The 18,465-nt window shown below is 43.8% G+C and overlaps 1 protein-coding gene across 1 annotated transcript in view; it reads right to left on the bottom strand.

The window, feature by feature from the left end:
- Positions 1-18,465, bottom strand: part of LOC124799315 (N-terminal Xaa-Pro-Lys N-methyltransferase 1) — an 85,149-nt gene that overhangs the window by 6,215 nt on the left and 60,469 nt on the right. Inside the window, exon 4 of the mRNA XM_047262903.1 lies at positions 12,664-12,772. Within this exon, the coding sequence (XP_047118859.1) occupies positions 12,664-12,772 (109 nt within the window). The remainder of the gene's footprint in view (positions 1-12,663; positions 12,773-18,465) is intronic.

Below are 18,465 nucleotides of genomic sequence, written 5' to 3'. Positions count from 1 at the left end.
CTACATTTTATATCCGCTCTACTTCGACCATCATCAGTTATTTTGCTCCCCAAATAGCAGAACTCCTTTACTACTTTAAGTGTCTCATTTCCTAATCTAATTCACTCAGCATCACCCGAGTTAACTCGACTACATTCCATTATCCTCGTTTTGCTTTTGTTGATGTTCATCTTACATCCTCCTTTCAAGACACTGTCCATTGCGTTCAACTCCTCTTCCAAGTCCTTTGCTGTCTCTGACAGAATTACAATGTCATCAGCAAACCTCAAAGTTTTTATTTCTTCTCCATGGATTTTAATACTTACTCCGAATTTTTCTTTTGTTTCCTTTACTGCTTGCTCAATATACAGATTGAATAACATCGGGGAGAGGCTACAACCCTGTTTCACTCCCTTTCCAACCACTGCTTCCCTTTCATGCCCCTCGACTCTTATAACTGCCATCTGGTTTCAGTACAAATTGTAAACAGCCTTATGTTCCCTGTATTTTACCCCTGCCACCTTCAGAATTTGAAAGAGAGTATTCCAGTCAACACTGTCAAAAGCTTTCTCTAAGTCTACAAATGCTAGAAACATAGGTTTGCCTTTTCTTAATCTAGCATTGGTAGTATAGATGCAGAAATGCAACTGCTGCCCTCCTCCTCCACAAGGACCACAGAAGAGACCCAAAGATTCTTTGAAGGTTGAATGTTGTAATCTTGCAGCCTCTTCCTCCTGGATTATCCACTGTTCAGCCAGCAACACCCTATATGCATGATGGTGGATGGTAACCAGAACTGAAACAGTGTTTTACCATTGGCCACTTGGTCTGTCTTTTCTCCACTCTGGATTTTAAAGCACCTGAAAACTGTCGCAAAATGACAGTACGATGGTAGCTTCCTCCCTATATTGCCTGTAGTGGTAGTGGAGCACAGTTCATTGCCAACTATACTGTCCTTCCAGGACTGGTTCGGCTATCCCTACACACTTTTGTTTAGGGATGACCTGTGGCTGCTCATGACAATTAGTTAGCCAAAGTTCTCCTTGGCCACCTATAGTGCTTATGATTCTCAATGGCTTGTAGATTTCTTTTAAGAGTCTGGGTAGCTTTTTGCAATCGACAAAAGCTTCACAGTTTAACTGAGCATTTCAAATGATGACTGGAACTTGTTTCATTGATGACAGCGAGGTAACAATGTTTTCGTCAGCAAACAAATGCCCAGAGCAATCTTTGTGTGTGTGCTGGTAGGAACAGCTTTGTCAGTCTGGAGCTCTGGTCTTCCACAGTCTACAACTGCTTGTGATGGCTGCAAGAATTCCCATCTAAGAATGAACATGACTAAATTCTGTTAAAAAAATAAATTCGAAGGGCTGTATTATCTCATTGATAGTTATTCTTGCAGTACATGTTTCTGTCACCTGGATGTATTTTCAATTTGTGACCTTCAGTGTAATCACATTCTTATCATGGAACATAGTTTTCTTTAGCTGGTATGACAAGCATTCAGCTTTACAGAAGAAGAAGCCTCTGAGTCAATTAGCACCCAGACAGCTTGGGTGACAATTATGATGTAAATGAAATTTCCTGTCATCTTGGTAAGTGCTGTCTACAGAGAATTATCATCTGTGGTGGCCTCAGCTCTATAGATGGTTGTCTCACTTAGTTTTCCTGAATGTGGTGGCTGGTATCTCCGTATGATGATGGAGAATGGCTACGGTGTCTTGGGTAGAACCATGACTAGGGTATGGTGATGAACTTCATCCCACAGGTTGATTGTAATCGTGTGCAGTAGACTGGTATTATAGAACTGTTGTGATGGCTGACATCTTGCAGCGAGGAACAGTTGTCAATCATTCATCATCTTCTTCTGCAGAACCATACAACGTGTCCAGGGCATCCATAATGAAAATATACTAGTGTGTTGTCCCCCACCTTCCAAGTTATTTTCTTCTGCGGGTTGTTATGCTTGGTGGAGGAGTTGATTGTGCTTGCATTGGTCAGATGATAGGTGGTTGTCTGATGGCTACAGCACTGTCTCAGTTGACCAAGTTTATTCTTCATGGCGCAATGATTTGTGGTGGAGACTGGTGTTAAAGATCAACAGACGTGCTCTTCAACATTATCTATTATCTCCGGATGCATGGGGCAGACATTCCTGCCACTATATCTTGTGTATTCAGTCTGACAGTTCTGCTTGCCATAAACTGTTGTATCTCTTCTTTTACAATCTGACATATAAGAGAGGTGACCAGCTGCATAAAAGAAATTTTATTTCATTAACCAGTTCCATGCACATATTCAACTTCACAGTGCTGCAAAGGGTCAAAACATTCTGTGCGTAAGAGTGTGTCATTCTGCAATGACGTTGGGCCCTATTCTTCAATTATTCTTTTATCAAGTGGACCTGCCATTGATTGTCACTAAATGTTTTCAGCAGCTCAGCATGCATTTTGTCCCAGCTACTGAGCTTCTTTTTGTTGTTCTAGAACCAATACTGGGCTGTGCCATCTAAGTAAAAGTATGTATTTACCGAACACATCATTTTATCTCACTTGTTGTATACAGTGACTCAGAAGAACACTTTCAACAATTTCGTCCAAATATACACACAAAGGCTATTTCAAGAAACCTCCAGAAATGATAAATATGAAAAAAAAAAAAGAAAGAGAAGTGGCCTGCATGCAGAAGTAACTGATAATACAGAACAAACATTTGCAACTGGTGGTACACGACATGTTGTTTCACAGGTGACTCTCTCTTTTATAGTGTATGTTTTTCCAGTTACAGGGCTGGTACAGGTGGCAGTAAGAGAGTGAACAGGCAAAGTCTTGCTGTGGGGAAGGTCACAGTGGTAGTACCAAGAGGATAGAGAAATGGGTGCAGTAGGAGTTTAGGGTCTGACAAGGATATTGCGATTGGGAGGGTGACGAAAAGCTATTCTAGGTGTGGTGGGAAAAATGTCAAACAGATTTGGCCTCATTTCAGGGCATGATTTTAGGATGTCATGGCCTTGTGGAAGTAGCTCATTAATACATTCAAAACCAGGATAATACTGAGTGACAAGTGGTGTTCTCCAAAGTCATTTTTTGGAGGGATCAGAAGTACCATGATTAGATGTGAGAGCCCCAGAAATCTGCTTTTGAACTAGGCTGATGAGTAATTACATCCAGTGAAGGCTGAGGTGAAGTGAGAATGGTGGTGTATTGCTGTAAAGAGTCTGAATCCAAACAAATACGTTTGATTCTTATGTCAAGGCTGCATGGGTGTGAACATTTTGACATGGAAATGACAGAAACTGTCAAAATGTAGTCACTTTTGTTAGTAGGTTTAATGTGGGCAGAAGTGTGTAGCTGGCCTTCGGTAAGGATGAGATCAACATCAAGGAAAGTGGCATGGGATTCAGAATATGACCATGTGAAATTTAATTGGGAATTCTGGGAATTTTAGCAGGTCAGCCTCACTATGAGACCACATGTCATCAATGTACACTCCTGGAAATGGAAAAAAGAACACATTGACACCGGTGTGTCAGACCCACCATACTTGCTCCGGACACTGCAAGAGGGCTGTACAAGCAATGATCACACGCACGGCACAGCGGACACACCAGGAACTGCGGTGTTGGCCGTCGAATGGCGCTAGCTGCGCAGCATTTGTGCACCGCCGCCGTCAGTGTCAGCCAGTTTGCCGTGGCATACGGAGCTCCATCGCAGTCTTTAACACTGGTAGCACGCCGCGACAGCGTGGACGTGAACCGTATGTGCAGTTGACGGACTTTGAGCGAGGGCGTATAGTGGGCATGCGGGAGGCCGGGTGGACGTACTGCCGAATTGCTCAACACGTGGGGCGTGAGGTCTCCACAGTACATCGATGTTGTCGCCAGTGGTCGGCGGAAGGTGCACGTGCCCGTCGACCTGGGACCGGACCGCAGCGACGCACGGATTCACGCCAAGACCGTAGGATCCTACGCAGTGCCGTAGGGGACCGCACCGCCACTTCCCAGCAAATTAGGGACACTGTTGCTCCTGGGGTATCGGCGAGGACCATTCGCAACCGTCTCCATTAAGCTGGGCTACGGTCCCGCACACCGTTAGGCCGTCTTCTGCTCACGCCCCAACATCGTGCAGCCCGCCTCCAGTGGTGTCGCGACAGGCGTGAATGGAGGGACGAATGGAGACGTGTCGTCTTCAGCGATGAGAGTCGCTTCTGCCTTGGTGCCAATGATGGTCGTATGCGTGTTTGGCGCCGTGCGGGTGAGCGCCACAATCAGGACTGCATACGACCGAGGCACACAGGGCCAACACCCGGCATCATGGTGTGGGGAGCGATCTCCTACACTGGCCGTACACCACTGGTGATCGTCGAGGGGACACTGAATAGTGCACGGTACATCCAAACCGTCATCGAACCCATCGTTCTACCATTCCTAGACCGGCAAGGGAACTTGCTGTTCCAACAGGACAATGCACGTTCGCATGTATCCCGTGCCACCCAACGTGCTCTAGAAGGTGTAAGTCAACTACCCTGGCCAGCAAGATCTCCGGATCTGTCCCCCATTGAGCATGTTTGGGACTGGATGAAGCGTCGTCTCACACGGTCTGCACGTCCAGCACGAACGCTGGTCCAATTGAGGCGCCAGGTGGAAATGGCATGGCAAGCCGTTCCACAGGACTACATCCAGCATCTCTACGATCGTGTCCATGGGAGAATAGCAGCCTGCATTGCTGCGAAAGGTGGATATACACTGTACTAGTGCCGACATTGTGCATGCTCTGTTGCCTGTGTCTATGTGCCTGTGGTTCTGTCAGTGTGATCATGTGATGTATCTGACCCCAGGAATGTGTCAATAAAGTTTCCCCTTCCTGGGACAATGAATTCACGGTGTTCTTATTTCAATTTCCAGGAGTGTATTTAAACCAAACCAGGGGCTGAAGGCTTATGGATCCCAGGAAAGCCCCCTACAAGTGACCCATGAAAAGGAAAATAGGAAGGAGCCATCATGGTTTCGAAGGTCGTATCCATGAGCTGTTTGTACGTATGTTTGCTCCTCAAAGGTGAAGTGGTTGTTGGTAAGTATAAAGTTGATTAAGGTGAGCAGGAAGGATATCTCAGGTTTGGAATCAGACTAAGGAAATGTTCAGCAGCAGACAGACAATGTACATGGGTTTGTTGGTATAGAGGATGGTGGCATCAATGGTGACAAGCAAGGTGTGTGGTGGGAATGGAATGGACATAGATTACAGACGATCTAAGAAATGGCTGGTGTCTATAATATAGGAGTGAAGTTTTTGTATTATGGGTTAATCAATTAGTGCTGATATACATTTGGTGGGTGCTTTGAAGCCAGAAACTATAGGATGACCAAGATGACTGGGTTTGTGGATCTTAGGAAGAAGGTAAAAGATGGGGGTGCGTGGTTTGGGTGGGGTAAGAAGTTCTGTGGATCAGATGTTAGTCCTTGTGGAGGGCCTGTTTTGAGGGATTGCAGGTTAGTTTGAATCACAGGGATGGGACCTCATGGTAGATGCTGTATGCAGAGATGTCAGACAGCTAGCATAGACCTTGTCATATGAGGTACATTTAAAAAATTTCAGAACATTCGTAATTTCACACCAGAGGTATGTTGGAGTGAAATGTGGTTGGCTTTCTTGTCACACCTATGTTTAATGTGTAACTGCTGGAAGTTTCATTGTTGTATGTCTGTTATTGTTCAGTGGTGTATTGAGTACAATGTTGTGCCACACAGTGTGTGAATTTTGAGATGGCAGAGTTAGAGGAGCACATGTCTGCATTAAATTTTGTGTGAAACTAAAGAAAATACTTACAGAGACACACAAAATGATGCAGGAAGCCTACAGTGATGAGTGCTTAAGCTATACTCGGTGTTACAAATGGGTTTCATGATTTAAGAATGGCTAGATGGAAATTAAAGATGACCCTTGTTCAGGACGCCTTTGGACACCTACCGTTGATGCTCATGTCCGATAGGTCAAAGAAATTGTGCATGCCAATCAAAGACTGACTGTCCAAGAGATTGCAAAATAATGTGCCACTTCAATTGGATCATATCATGAAATCCTGACACAGCATTTTGGAACACATCATGTTGCTGCCAAGTTCGTCCCACAGCTCAAGAGTCAAGACCAGACTACTGCGCAAAAAACGAATTGACTATGATGCCTCATCCTCCATACTCTCCAGACCTGGCCCCTGTGGACTTTTTTTTTGTTTCCAAAGCTGAAAACCCCATTGAAACGACGAAGTTTCGCAATGTTAAACGACATAAAAGAAAATTCACAGATGGCATTTTACGTGATCAAGCAAGATGCGTACCAACACTGCTTCTGGAAGTGTTGGAAGTGGTGTATCAATTGTGGAGGAGAATATTTAAACGGAGGCCATGCACAATAAGAAAAAGGTAGCAAAGAAAAATTTTGTGGCTTAAGTTCTGGAATTTTTTGAACTGACCTCGTACTCCTGTTGGTCAAGTAGCACAATAGTAGATCCTTTGTCTGGTGGGAGGATAATGAAGGAGCCATTGGCTTTTAGGGAGTGCAGGGCCTGAAATTCTGCAGAGGACAGATTAGGGTAATGTTGTAGGGACCTGAAGAAGGGTTGTGAAGCATTACTGGATATGAGGAATTCTTGGAAGGCTTGCAAGACATGATTTTGATGTTGTGATGTTGGACCAAGTTGGGATCATGGTCAGAACTGTTCAAGTCAGGGTTCAATGTCAGGTTTGCTGTTGGAAAGGTTTCTGGTTTGCATTGCAAAGTGATATTTCCAGTTGAAATTACACCTGAAGGAAAGTAGGACATTTATCAAAGGGGCATGATTACAAGTAGGTTTAGGGCTGAAAGTGAGACCCTTGGATAGTACAGATAATTGAGAAGGAGATAGTGCTTTACACGAGAGGTTGAGAAAACCAGTGTTATGACTGATTATGAGTTATGTTGGTCTGGGAGGCAGTGGTGAAGACTGGTGGATGTATGGAGGCTGGCCAAACTTGGTTTGCAGGACAGGAGTGGTGGTTGATGGTGTGGCTGTTTAAGGAGCTGCAGAGAGACAGAAAGGGAAACACCACTGTTGAGGTACTTTAGGATCAGGTGAGATAGATTTTTGAGGTGAAGTCTGGAACGTTGTTGCAGTTTGAATTTGGCTTGGCAGGTGATAATATCCAAGGAAGCATGAGAGGCAGATAACTGCAGGATTTTGAAGGAGGAGAGAAGTCTGGTAGAATGGAAATTGGCAGATGATGCTTATAGGTCACAGATTAGCCGGGTAAGTGCAAGAGACTGCTTATTTGAAACTGTAAATTTCTTCTGTCACAGCATTTCTTCGCAGTAACTACTCTTTTCTACACTCGATTTTAGTTTTCTACATCTTTCATTTTCTGACCTATCTATTTTTTGCCATCAGCCTCCCACCTCTATTACATACTACGCACTCAGTTTTTCACTCTTATTAACTCATACACTATGCTTTAGTAGTACTCTCTGTCTTGGATACTGCTCTGTCTTCCACATTTACCCCGACCCAGAGTTCTGGGTGACTTTCCTAAACTCTACCCCTTTCCCAAACATCTCCAGTCTTTTTCCTTCATCTTCAAACCTTCTGCCAGAAGGAGCCACTGGCTCTGAAAGCTTACATACTTAAAACCCTTTTTAATATGTGTGTTCTCCTGCTGCTGCTTGGTGAGCAGATTTTTTTTATCCATCCAGTTACACTATAATGTCGAAATACACTATAATGTCGAAAAATAATCATTTTCATTGTTGTATTAGCCCATATGGCCACTATTCCTTCTTATGTAACCCTCCTGTCAGTCTTTGTTGTTGTCTGCCTTATTCAAACTGTCGTCTTTTTTCTACCTTACTTGCTAGTCCGTTCGTTTATTTACCTGTACCACCCAGATTAATCAACACATTAGTCCTATATCTTTTCTGGTATTGGCTTTTGTGCATGTAGAGGTCCACTGTTATTTACGAATTTCCATATAACATTTTGTTTATGTTTCACTACACTGCACGGCCTTCTCCTGATCATCTTTTGTTGATTTATTTGCAAATTTGACAGTTATTTTCTTTTCCACTCTCCACTTACCTTATTTATATACAATTCTTTCATGGTTTTGTGTGTTTATTTTTCACCAAACTGCTCTGATTGACTTTTACTGCCATCTCCAACTTTACTTTATTTGCCAAGCAAATAGTTTACATTTTCTCCCATGACTTTCCCTTTGTGTTTGCCCAGTTTTTAAAATGTTGTCTCTTTTTCACAATGGCCCTTATTGATTTTTTTTCTTTTCCTAACATTTTCTCCTATGACTTTGGCCACTTTTCTGGCAAGAAATTCTCACCCACTTGTTACCTCTGGTTAACCATTGTCTGTTTTTACAATTCTTTCTGATTTTTTCCTTGCCATTCTTCCATTTTTCTATCGTTTTCCATCCTCTGTTTCTCTTTTCTGCCATTCCCATCATTTCTAATATTCCAAGGCAAACTCTCTTGCAACGATGAATCCCATCACATATTACATCTGCTCTTTTCAAAAACATGGTTTTGCACTATCAACTATGAAAACTAAGGTCCCACATTCTGTTTCTTGAAACCTGCTTGTCCCTTGGAGTTGCTTCCAAAGGCCTAACACTGAAAGTTCCTGTTTCTGGATGTAATTCTACTATACACAAGGCTCTTTTACAGTTTCAAATACAGCAATCTCTTGCACTTATTCGGCTAATCTGTGACCCATATGCCTCATCTGCCAATTTCCACTCTACTAGATTTCCCCCCTCCAACAAAATGCTGCACTTATCTGTCTCTCATATTTCCTCAGATGGTATCATCCACAACATGCCAGACTTCACCTTGAAAAGGTATTCCAACCTTCTCTTACACTACCTCAACAGTGGTGTTTCTCTTCCTGTCCCTCTACATATCCCTAACAGCCAAACCATCAACCACCACTCCTCTCCTATAACCTGAGCTTGGCCAGCTTCCTTAACATCTCCCAGTCTTCACCACTCCCTCCCAGACCAATTAAAAATCATAATCACACAAACCAGTTACAACACTACAGTGTTCTCAATCTCTCATCTAAAGTAGTCTCCCCTCCTGAATTATCTGTATTATACAAGAGTCTCACTTTCCACTCTAAATCTGCATATAATCATGCTGCTTTGATAGAGAACCTACTTTCCTCCCTTGTAATGCCAACTTGGAATATCACTTTACAACCCAATCCAAAAACCTTCCCAACATCAAACCTGACACTGAACCCTGCCTTGAACGGTTTGACAACTTGATCCACCACCACTACCTCAAAATCACTCCTTACAAGCTTTCCAAGAATTCCTCACATCCCGCATTACTTCACAGCCCTTTCCAAGTACCCTAAAACATGACCCTAACCTGTCCTCTCCAGAATATGCATTCCCTAAAAGCTGATGACTCCAACATTATCCTCCCTCCAGACAAAGGATCTACCACAGTGGTACTTGAGTAACAGGAGTAAGTTAGTGAAGGTCTACACCACCTGTCTGACACCTCTACATACAGCATCTGCCATCAAGACCACAGCCCTGTGATTCAAACTAACCTGCAGTCCCTACTGAAAACCTCAGGCCCCTCACGAGGGCTAACATCTCAATCCACAGAACTTCTTATCCCACCCATACCATGCACCCCCATCTTTTACCTTCTTCCTAAGATCCACAAACCCAATTATCCTGGCTGTCCTATGGTTGCTGGTTTCAAAGCACTCGCCCTATGTGTATATCTGCCATAGCTGATCAATACCTGCAACCTATAGTACAAAGACTTCTCTCCTATACTAAAGCCATTTCTTAGATCGACTGAAATCCGTGTCAGTCCCACTCCCACCACACATCTTGCTTGTCTTGCTTGTCACCACTGATGCTGCCTCCCTCTACACCAACAACACACACATACATTGTCTGTTGCTGATGAACATTTCCCTAGTTTGCAACCACCTGATTCCAAACCTAAGACATCCTTCCTGCTTACCTTAATCAATTTTATACTTACCAACAACCACTTCACCTTCGAGGAGCAGACATACAAATAGCTCAGGGATATGACCATGAAAACCAGGATGGCTCCTTCCTATGCTAAGCTTTTCATGGGTCACTTGGAGGGGGCTTTCCTGGGATCCATACACCTTCAGCCCCTGGTTTGGTTTGTATGGTTTAAATACATTGATGACATGTGGTCTCATAGTGAGGCTGACCTGTTAAAATTCCCAATTAAATTTCACATGGTCATATTCTGAATCCCATGTCACTTTCCTTGATGTTGATCTCATCCTTACAAAAGGCCAGCTACACACTTCTGCCCACATTAAACCTACTAACAACAGTACTTACATTTTGACAGTTGCCGTCATTTCCATGAGAATCAAACGTATTTGTTTGGATTCAGGCTCTTTACAGCAGTACACCACCATTCTCACTTCACCTCAGCCTTCACTGGATGTAATTACTCACCAGCCTAGTTCAAAAGCAGATTTCTGGGGCTCTCACATCTAATCATGGTACTTCTGATCCCTCCAAAAAATGACTTTGGAGAACACCACTTGTCACTCAGTATTATCCTAGTTTTGAATGTATTAATCAGCTACTTCCACAAGGCCATGACATTCTAAAATCATGCCCTGAAATGAGGCCCATTCTGTTTGACATTTTTCCCACCACACCTAGAATAGCTTTTCGTCACCCTCCCAATCGCAATATCCTTGTCAGATCCTAAACTCCTTCTGCACCCATTTCTCTACCCTCTTGTTACTACCACTGTGACCTTCCCCACAGCAAGACTTCACCTGTTCACCCTCTTACCGCCACCTGTACCAGCCCTGTAACTGGAAAAACATACACTATAAAAGGGAGAGTCACCTGTGAAACAACACGTCATGTACCAGCTGTTATGTAAACACTGTTTGGCCCTTTACATTGGCATGGCTACCACCAGGTTATCAGTTAGGGTGATGGGCATAGGCAGAGGGTGTATATTGGTAACACACAGTATCCTATTGTAGAGCATGCTCCACAACGTAACAGTCGTGATCTCAGTGCCTGTTTCACCACATGCGGCATCTGGGTTTTCCCTCTGACACCAGTTTTTTGGAACTCCACAGGTGGGAACTAGTACTACAACATGTCCTTAGTTCTCACTACTGGCCTGGCCTTAATTTACATCAGTTTCTTCTGTCTCAGCATTTCTTCACAATAACTACTCCTTTATTACATCTGTTTTAGTTTTCTGCTTCTTTCATTTTCTGACTTGTCTATTTTTCACCATCGCCCTCTCACCTGCATTACACACAATCACTTAGCTTTTCACTCTTATAACTCAAGCACGATATTTTACAAGTAATCTCTGTCTTGTATATTACCTTGTCTTCCACCTTTAAGCTCTCAGGTTTTTGAATCTTGTCAAGTGCAGTCCCCAACAACAAGCCTCTCCTTCTCATCCCGTCCGGTAAGTCTCCCCTGATCCATAGTTCCGAGTGGCTTTTTCGAACTCTACCCCTTTTCCTAAACCTCTCCAGTCCTTTTCCTTCAGCCCTCTTCTTTCCCCTTCAACCCTTCTGCCAGAAGAAGGAGCCACTGGCTCCGAATGCTTGCATACACAAACCTTTTTTTTTTTTTTTAAATATGCCACCACTTGGTCCGTAGATTTTTAAAAATCTCTCTAACTGTGTTACATTATCAAAAGTTTATTACTTTTTATGTTAGAAAATATTTATGATAGTGTGCTGAAAAGCAATGCCTCCAATTTTTTTATCTGAAACCTTATAAAGCTTTTTAAATGGATTAAAACTTATTAACATTCTAAGTCTTTGCTCTTCATGTCTATATATTTGTTTCTCAACATGACCACACTGCCAATGAACATGTCTGTCCCAAAGAGAGACCAGTTTGTTGATACTGACACAGCAGAATGTCCGGATTTGTTGACAGAGCCACAACCTCACTTTTTCTTGCACCATTTCATTACATTCAAAGTAAAGTTTTCGAAGGCGTTCTTTAAGTTTTGGAAATGGATGAAAATCTAATGGAGCCAAGTCGCGACTATATGGAGTACGCTTGATGACAGTAAACCCAAGACATCGGATTTTTGCAGAAGTCACAGCACTTGAGTGCAGTGACATCATCCTGAAGGAGAGGATACTCCATGTGTGGATGAACTCTTCGAATTCTTGCTTTCAGTTTTCTGTCTCATGCACTGATGTAGTTATGTTGCACACTGACACATTACATGCTAAAATTCAGAGCTCTCTAGTGCCAGAGGGTTGCAACTTGCATCAGCATAGTGTGAAAGTAGACCAAGTAATATGCATGGCATGTACTACCTCAACCAATATTTAGAACAAAATAAAAAAATTCAGAGGCATTACTTTTCAGCAAACCGTCATAAAAGATGAATTTTATGGAAGAAGCCACTCTTATTATAAGGAGAGAATGGTCATAAAAATATTAAAAATTTTCATACATTTACAATGATATTCCAGTCTGGTACAACTAAGCATAACATAATATTGTCAAAGTGTTTATTAGGAAATTTTATTGTCTTTATCAACAAACATCAAAGAAATGTCATCACTGCTGCCTCCTCCTCTCCCTCCTTACCTCTTAAAAATACATAGTAAACAGTGAAGGAAACTTACATGCAACGTCTGAAGAACTGAATAAAATCTTCATCCGTTAGGTGGCCAAGAACCCACTGACACCAAATGACATCATATTTTTGGGGTTCTGGTGTGAAATTTTGAAGACCTGTGACATAACAGAAAATTTTCTAACTTTTCAGTAAATGCTTGTACATTATCCAGCAATACTAAAAATAATATACCTAATATATTTTAAAATTCTTAGGAAACTTGTTGCTAATTTCTATTCCCATCTCTCTGTCTCCACCTCACATAGGCATAATAAATCTGTTCGTCTCATACCTATAGTCTTTCTGGTCTACAGTCACTTACAGCTATTTTGCAAGCATCTTGTTTTTAATTTCCCTTTACTTCAATTTAACATATACTGAATATAAATAAATAGTCAATTACAAACTTACGAACAGTCAGCATGTAGCCACATAAATAAAGATTTTTTTTTAATTGTCTCTTTCACTTCTGTTCAGTGGAACTAACTATTTAACATAGTCTTTATAAACAAAAAGGGCATTTGTCACTCGAATATTCATTGGTAGATATGACACGTTGTATGGGTAACGTCAAGAGTACTCTGAAGATGAGAGATAGTGCCATATCTGTTCTTTATGTACATAAATGATATGATGGATATGGTATACAGCAATCTGAGGCTGTTTGGTGAAGACGCTGTTGTATATGGGGAAGTATAGTCACTGAGTGACTGTAGGGGGATTCAGGATCACTTGAACAGAATTTCTATTTGGTTCAATGAACAGCAGTTTGTTCTGAATGAGAAACCCCTGACGCTAGGCTGCCCTGCACAAGAGGCACATTGTGTTGGAGTAATGATCAGCCTGCTTTACTGACACACACTACATGTGTGGAAGGGCATAGCTGGGGGTAGGTTGAGATGGATAGAGGATGAAATGGACAGAGAGAGGAGGCAGGAGAGTATGGACAGATGAATGAATGGATGGACGGACGGACGGATGGGTGGGTGGGTGGGTGGGTGGGTGGGTAGGTGGGTGGTTGGGTGTCTGAATAGGTGGGTGGGTAGATGCTCAGGGTATTAAGGGACTACACTATGAGATCATCAGTCCATCAATACTTTGTGTATCCTTCCCAGAGACGAAGGATACAAAAGACAAATCCTAATGAACTGACTGTATCCGTAAATCAAGAAAACAAAGGGACAGAAGTGAGAGAGCTGTAAAAGGGCGATGGTGAGAGAGTCACCTCTCCCAGAATGCAGCTGGAGGCCCCCAGGCACATTATGCAATAGGAGAGGCACCTTCTGCATCCATTGTTCTCAGTAGAGAACAATGACAGCGAGACAGTAAACCAACAACAGATGGAAAAGAATAAGAAGAATTAAAAAGGTGGGAAGGACAGGAGACAAACTAGGCCACTGAGCAAGGGCACCCATGGGCCCCCTGTGTTTGGAGCAGGTGACAGGATACCCCTCCAATCCCTCAAGCAGCCAACAAGGCAATGTGCTCACATCACAAAGAAGTGTAACAGACACTTTCATAGGTAAAACATAAAACCGGATCAGCCACTTTGGCATTGTCTGCTAGCACCAGAGGTAGCATGTCAGCGAATTCAACGTTTCACCATAAGGTGGCCAAATTAGGGCATTTCAGTAGGATGTGGGCCACTGTCAGACAGATATCACACCGACAGTGGGGTGAATTATCATGTCAGAGAATATGGCCATGGATCAGTCAAGTGTGGCCAATGCACAGCGGACAGAGAACAGCAGCTTCCCTGAGAGACGCATGAAGGGAAGACAGCCACATGGTTGCAGTCTCCTTTATGGTGTGCAGTTTATTTGGAGACTCCAGGGTATACCAACCTGTATTCCAAGGCTCCAACAATTGATGGCGCAGAGTCCACCATGGTGCAGTTCCAGTACCACGATCTCCAAAGTGGGTGACCTTGTAGCCAACTTGGCCAATCAGTCAACATGATCATTCCAATCATTCCATGGTATCCCAATATGACCATGTGTATATACAAAGATCACATTACCCAGTTTGGTGAAGGTCATAAAGGAGATACTAGATAGTCACAACCAATGGATGACAGGGTAGCACTGTTTGATAGCCTGTAAACTGCTTAGGGAGTCACTGCCTATTAAGAATGTCTTGCAAGTGCAAGAACAAAGGTGGCTGAGGATTTGAGCAATGACCACCAATTCCGTGGTGAATGCACTGCATCCATTCAGCAGGGAGTGTAATTCACTGCACCATGGATATGTGCAGGCAAAACTAGTTTGCCCGTCAACCATCATTGTATACCACTTCTGAGCCCGGAATGCATCTAGGACACCCAAGAATGGGTAGCAAAAAGCCATGGTGTCTACACAGCCTTTCAGTCCAAATGATAGACTGAGGTAGATCTGAGGACAGGGTACACACCATGGGGGTGCATGCAATTTCTCCCTGGCAAGAGGTGAGAGGGACAGGGGAGCGGGGTGGGAGGGAGTTGAACTTCAGAGCAGAGACTGAAGTTGAACTGCCTCTGTTGTGAGAGGTAGATCTTCCTTCCTGGAGAAAGGATATATTATTTCAGATGCTCAAGGGAGTAAAGAATGCGTATTGCATGGTTGAGCAGCAGTTGTTGGCACCTGATATGTACAGGACGGACCCCAGCCTCCAAGAGCAGGCTCTTCACAGGGCTGGTCTGAAAGGCACTGACTGCAAGTCAGACCCCACAACTGTGTATCAGGTCCAGCAGCCACAGCTCTGAAGGCAATGCCAAGCCATATGTTTGGCTCCCATAATTAAGACAGGACAGGATAAGGGCTTTGTAGAGCTGCAAGAATGTAGAGCAGTCTGCACACCCGCTGGTGTTATTGCGACAGTGAAATGTATTACAGTGTGGTCAGCATGGTCGCTTAAACTGGTGAAGATGAGGAAGCCACGTCAAACGGTCATTGAAGAACAGTCCCAAAAAGGGACAAGACTCCATCACATTGAACAATTGGTCATCAAGGTAGGGTATTGGTTAGGGATCGACAGCGTGACAGCAACAGAAGTGCATGACATATGTATTGATGGCACAAAACCAGAAGCCATGGGCAAGAGCCCAAGTCTGCATCTTTCGTATGGCACCCTGCAAGGGGCATTCAGAAACATCCACAGGTAATGATCAATACTAGATGCAGAAGTCATCAGCATACAGGGAGGGTGACACTGTAGATCCCACAGCTGCAGCTACAGCATTCACAGCCACTAGAAAAAGAGGCACACTTAATACAGAGCCCCATGTGACCCCATTACCTTGCAGATTGGGGGGGGGGGGGGGGGTGGCGATACTGTGCGAAGCACTAACTTAAACCCAGAAAGTACGCTGCTCACACAAAACGTTCTGGACAAAAATCAGGATTGAACCCAGGAGAAACCCAGAACTTGGGGTACCAACACAACCATCAGTTCACCACACATTCGAGCAACTTGCAGTGAACATTAGTGAGATTAATTGGGTGATAGCTGTCCATCTCAAAGGGGTTTTTACCCAGTTTCAGTACTGGGACACACTTTCTTGCCATTGAGATGAGAACTCACGTTTGCTCCAGATACAGTTGCAAATGGCAATATGTGACATTAGCAACCCACAGACAAGCATTATACGATTCCAGGTGATGTGTAGTAAATGATAGATGAAGTCATTCTACCTGCTGTTTGAGGACATGAAAAGAAGGATGATAATTCTCAGATGCAGAGACCCAAGCATAATGCAAAGCAAAATGTTCAGCAACAGCATCTGGGTCAGTACAGACACCACCACTCAGAGATACCAGGTATAACTGTATGTGACTGATGTCCGTAGAGGCATCAAATATTTGCCCAAACCTGCAGACAAGGAGCACACAATCCAATGGTAGCAACGTACCACTTCCAGCATTCTCGTTTCTGTTGTTTTATATGGTGGTGAAACCAAGCATGGGGCTGTTTAAAGGCAATGGGACGCTCTATCAACAAATGTTGCTTGTGGCATTGGAGAGTCCATAAATGACCTCCAATGGCTATGGTGACTTCAGGAGTCCATCAAGGTACTATCTTCTGATGGGGGCATCACAAGGAAGAGGGGATTGCTAAGTCAGCTGCTGAGAGAATGGCTGCAGTTGTGTTCTGGACAACTGCATCGATACCTCAATGTGACAGGATTAGAAGGGCAATGGCATTGTTGAGAGCATTCCAGTTAGCTTTGGAGAGAGCCCATCTGGGTGGACACCCAAGCGGGTGCCACTGACAGAGGGGCAAGATGATTGAAAAATTATTGCTGGCACATAGGTCATCATGGATTCTTTGATGATTGGGTGGGAGAAGAAATGGGCTGCAAATGGAAATATCAATGGCTGAATAAGATCCGTATGCCACACTGAAGTGCATGGGAACACCAGGATTCGAAGAACAAAGACTGAGCTCTGCGAGTAAGTTTTCAACAGCTTCACCATGGCCAGTGGCTGCAATTGCACCCTGCAAAGAGTTGTGGGTACTGATGTCATCCAATATTAGGAAGGGTGGGGAGAGTTGAGAGAATAGTGCAGACAATGCGTTCTGGGGCACTTCAGAGTCAGGAGGGAGATACTCATCATTATGGATGGTAAACTCCAGAGACATCTTCACATGAACAGCCACAGCCTCCATAGTTGTATTGAGCTGCATGTGTTTGCAGGGGAGTCCAGAATGCACATGCAAACACTACCCCAGAGTAAGTACATTTCTTAAAATAGCCCCAACAGCTGTAGACAGTGGACGTCTGCATTGCTGGGAAACAAAAAGTAGGAGAAATGAACAAGAAACATCATAACTCAGCTAGGTGGAGGAAAAAATAGCTACAGTTCCGCTGGGGGATCATGCTATCAGTATCCTGTGGGAGTATGAAGGGACCAAGGTGGCAGATCTTGCCTCAGGGCCAGGGCCACTTGCTGCCAACGGTTCTGAGGATATGGCATCAATATGCATTTGTACTCAATCAGTGTGTGTGGGTCGTGGGTCCAGGACCACAGGGTCCACCAGGAATGGTGTCTCAGGTACAAACGTACAACATGTGGGGTCTTCTTTTTGGAGGACTTCTTCTTGTCCTCCTTCTCTTTAAATGATTTCAACTTCTGTAAGAGCTTGTCTGGGATAGAGGAGAAACATGAAGTCCTGTGACTTGCAACCTGTGGCTTCTTCAGACACAGGCTGGCATCTGGTTGCAGGTCAGCACAGTACTGGGAAGGTACAGTCCTGAAGGACCCCTCCATGGTAGGGGATGCCAGAGAGGGCAGAGGCTTTTCCAGTTAAAGATTGGGGACTGACACCACTGGAAGTTATCCCAAGAGAGGTGTGAGGGAAACAGTAGGAGGAGGGCCTCCAATCACCAGGAAGCAGGTGTAGTTGAGTGGCCTCAAGGAATCAATGTAGAAGATATGGAGGGTAACGATACTGCCACCAGAAAGGAAGACAAAGCCTTACCCATAACATACATCATCGATTTATGTGTAGGACGTTGAAAACTGCATTCCTTCTAGGCCCCCTGGGAGGTGAGTCGATCAAGGGTCTTGTATTCTTGGATTTTCTTTTCCCACTGGAAAACTGTGGACAGGGGATATGGCCTTTCCCACAGTCAACAAAGACAGGGAAAGGGGCACAAGGAGTGCTCATGTGAAAATGATGTCCACAATCCCCACAAATGGAGCTTGTGAGACAACACAAAGGCATGTGACCAAATTGTATCAATCTGTAGCACTGCAAGGGAGAAGGAATGTACAGCTTGACATCACAGCAGTACACTACGATCTTGACCTTCTCAGCAATGGGTCGTCTT

Source organism: Schistocerca piceifrons, chromosome 5 (genome assembly GCF_021461385.2).
Source record: "Schistocerca piceifrons isolate TAMUIC-IGC-003096 chromosome 5, iqSchPice1.1, whole genome shotgun sequence".
Lineage (NCBI taxonomy): Eukaryota > Metazoa > Arthropoda > Insecta > Orthoptera > Acrididae > Schistocerca > Schistocerca piceifrons.
The sequence above is the reverse complement of the archived record's forward strand: the minus strand, read 5'-3'. Positions and strand labels throughout refer to the sequence as shown.